General features: G+C 32.7%; 1 protein-coding gene across 2 annotated transcripts in view; it reads left to right on the top strand.

Moving 5' to 3' along the window:
• Positions 1–3,346, top strand: part of LOC106473876 (degenerin deg-1-like) — a 44,146-nt gene that overhangs the window by 3,690 nt on the left and 37,110 nt on the right. For both annotated transcript variants that reach the window (XM_022402270.1, XM_022402268.1), the window contains exon 2: positions 950–1,058. Coding sequence is in view for 1 of the 2 variants with exons in the window: in XM_022402268.1 (XP_022257976.1) it covers positions 950–1,058 (109 nt within the window). In the remaining variant the exon portion in view is untranslated. The remainder of the gene's footprint in view (positions 1–949; positions 1,059–3,346) is intronic.

The raw sequence follows: 3,346 nt of genomic DNA, 5'->3' as shown, positions 1-3,346 counted from the left end.
ACATACCTTTTTCTTTCACGTTTTATAAATCCAGTATGTTTACAATCCAAATAAGCTGTTACATCCATTATACAGTTTCGATCCAGAACTTGCATATTTGTCATTTAAAGTTACATACATAGTCCGTCAGTATGTTAGGAATGACTTCTAAAGTGTCATACAAGTTATCTTTTACCATAAGCAACTTGAAAGATACTGAAATAGAATTTCTAGGTTGTTTGTCCATTTTGTATAAATGATCGAAATATTTGTTGTTTTTTGACGTGTTTCCTGTCTATTCATGTCTATTAGATGTGTGTTATTTACACCTTCATATGAGTAGACATTTAAATATTCCCTAATGTTCGAGCAACATACCTTTTCTTTCACGTTTTATAAATCCAGTATGTTTACAATCCAAATAAGCTGTTACATCCATTATACCCAGTTTCGATCCAGAACTTGCATATTTGTCATTTAAAGTTAGATACATAGTCTTAACTTCTTGAAGGTGTAATCATTTAAGAGCATAAAGAAATATCGGTATCATCCATCTTACAGTTCATTGATATTTATAAAACTGAAATATGTACGTATTAGATTAGCTTTCATACAAGTTAGTGTACAATTTTTGTTATACTTCTGTTGCTACTTAGTAAAGTCAATCCGCTTAGAATAAAATAAAGTTCTATCCTAACTAAAAATGTGATATTTTAGTATTGGAAAGGGCTTACAACACTGAAATCTGAGATTTGATTCTCCGCAGTGGATACAGCAGACAGTCCATTGTCGTTTTACTCTAAAACAAACCAACAAACTAATACAGCTGTTAAAAAATGTTATTTCCTTGATTTTGTGTAACTAACATTTGTCTTGCATTTATTGTAAGAATAATAAAATACCAATACGTTAGTGACATAAAGTAAATACTTAACGGATCGTGTAATAATTATGCTTTTCATTTTTACAGGATAAGCATTTCGAAACTGGAAGAATTGTGTTTTAATGAGAACTACAATTTAAACCATTCAATCTGTAATGCGACTTTTCAGACAATATTGAATTCTCCGTTGAATATGGTAAATACATGAATTATTCTTACGTTTTGAGAATATTGAATAATGTTGGTTGCTGTTTATAAACATTAAAATAATAATTCCAGTAAACCAGTTGTCATAAGAGTAAAGATGATCGACTTAATGGCAGATCTGAATTTATGTTGAATGATACTCAATGAGTCTAATTAGTGTCTTAATTCTTATCAGCTTTGTTATTTTCAATGAAAGAATTACTATTTGATAATTTAGACATTTAATATTAGTAAAGGATTTAAATTATGAATCAATGAAAGTAAACATTGTAATAAATGTTATTGTAAGTGGGAAAAGGCCGATAAGTGTAAAGAACCAATGTTCTAGCTGAGTTATCCAAAAGTACATGCAAACCATTTTAGCCAAAGGTCCTAGGTTCAACCCCCAGTTCCGGAGTTTCTTATCACTTTTCATTTACAGTAACGTTTATTAGTAAATTAATTAAAGATTTCGTATGGTTCAAAAAACTTGCTGGAAACGTTTGAATGAAATTGAATCGGAAGTAATGCAATCTTTCTATTTGTTTATCACAAATATATGGGGAATTCATCACGATAAAATTATCTTTTTTCCTTGCATGTATTAATTTTGGCCATGTGGTTAGGGTGCTTGACTCGCGATCTGCGGGTTGCGGTTTCGAATCCCCGGCACACCAAACATGCTCGCCCATTTAGCAGTGGGGGTGATATAATGTGACGGTCAGTCCTACTATTCGTTGGTAAAAGAGTAGCCTCACACTGATAAATTAAGAATTGCTAGTGTAGCTTTGCGCGAAATTCAACACAAACAAATTAATAAAATATGCTATCTAATCATCTCGACATGAATGACTCAAATTTGACGATGTTCGTGGGTGATCATGCATAGAACATATTTTAATAGGTATCGAATCAACAGGATATAATCACAACGAAATATTGCTAGGCAAGTTCCAGAGCTAGATACTGACTGATCATTCTACTTCGTTATTTACTGAATACGTAATCTGTACAGTTAGATATGTAATCCATCACCAAGGCAGTTAATATAGAAAACAGTTATTATATTTAATCTGTATTTCACATATTATATCTAAGTAGAGAGTTCATTTTTGTGTATGTGGGTGGTAAAATACCGAATCTATTTTCCATGTCCTTTGATATGTAGTTCAAAATTTACGTATTTAAAACGTTAATTTACATTCTTCATGACAAAGCGCTGAAAGCACATGACATGATTAAGTTCCGATTAAATATTATTCTGGTTTTTATCCTGAAGCTACATTCTGAATGGTGTGATATCCTTTTAGAATGCTGATAACTGAAATACTCAAAACACATCCGGCATTCCATGGTAGCATTCATGACGTCACGTAAATTTCACTTTATCTCTCACACTCCTTTACATCGTCGTTCCTAGTTTGCTCCTGAAGAAAAAAGGTCCACCTTTCGAAATCTCTCCCGGGTTATAGGTTATAAGACTGCTGATATGTGATAGTTACACACCAACATTAAATACTGAATACAAATTATACTTGGCTAGATACTGTGTTGAAATTTTATGTGCTTATATTATAGGCAGAGACGTAGAATGTGTTTTATTTTTTCATTTAGAAAGGTGAACATTTCATATTCAGAAGAACAAAATAATCGCATTTACAAGCACTAGGTACAGGCACCGAGGATATAGCGTGCAAATAAATAGGTTTTTAAGGCTGTGAGTTTATGCTTGTGCTAGAAACATGCTATCAAGTTTCAATACTCCCTTTGGTATTTCTGTACTTTCTCATGGAAGGTGTCGCGGAGAATACTTGAAACTTCTGTTAATGTGTTCTCTAGTAGCTTCGGTCACGTAGAGGTTTCAGAAATACCTGAAGACTCCGTCTTTTCCAATTTTGTTAATGGTAGTGACCAGGTGACGTGGGTAACAAATGCACTCTGGAAGATTTCACTCGATACTAATAAAATAAAATAGTTGATTATCTCAGTCTTATGTAGATTCGTTTTTTTTTATCTAGCTTAAATATTTCTAACATTTAAGGAGAGATTGTTGTTGTTGTTAATAATAAGCACAAAGTTACACAAAAGGCTATCTGTGCTCTGCCCAACATGGATATCAAAACCTGGTTTCTAGCAGTATAAGTCTGCAGACATGCTTCTGTAGCACTAGGGGCTTAAGCAAAGAAGTATTATATCTTCTCTGTACACAAGTCCATTGAGAGAGTTTGTGTTAATATTAGGTCGTCAAAGAAATTAATGTCGCGTTTTAGAACACTTTCTTTAACCACCCCAAAAAAC

This window comes from Limulus polyphemus, unplaced genomic scaffold (genome assembly GCF_000517525.1).
Source record: "Limulus polyphemus unplaced genomic scaffold, Limulus_polyphemus-2.1.2 Scaffold6588, whole genome shotgun sequence".
Classification (NCBI taxonomy): Eukaryota; Metazoa; Arthropoda; class Merostomata; order Xiphosura; family Limulidae; genus Limulus; species Limulus polyphemus.
Note: the sequence above shows the minus strand (reverse complement) of the source record. Positions and strands in the feature narration are given on the sequence as shown.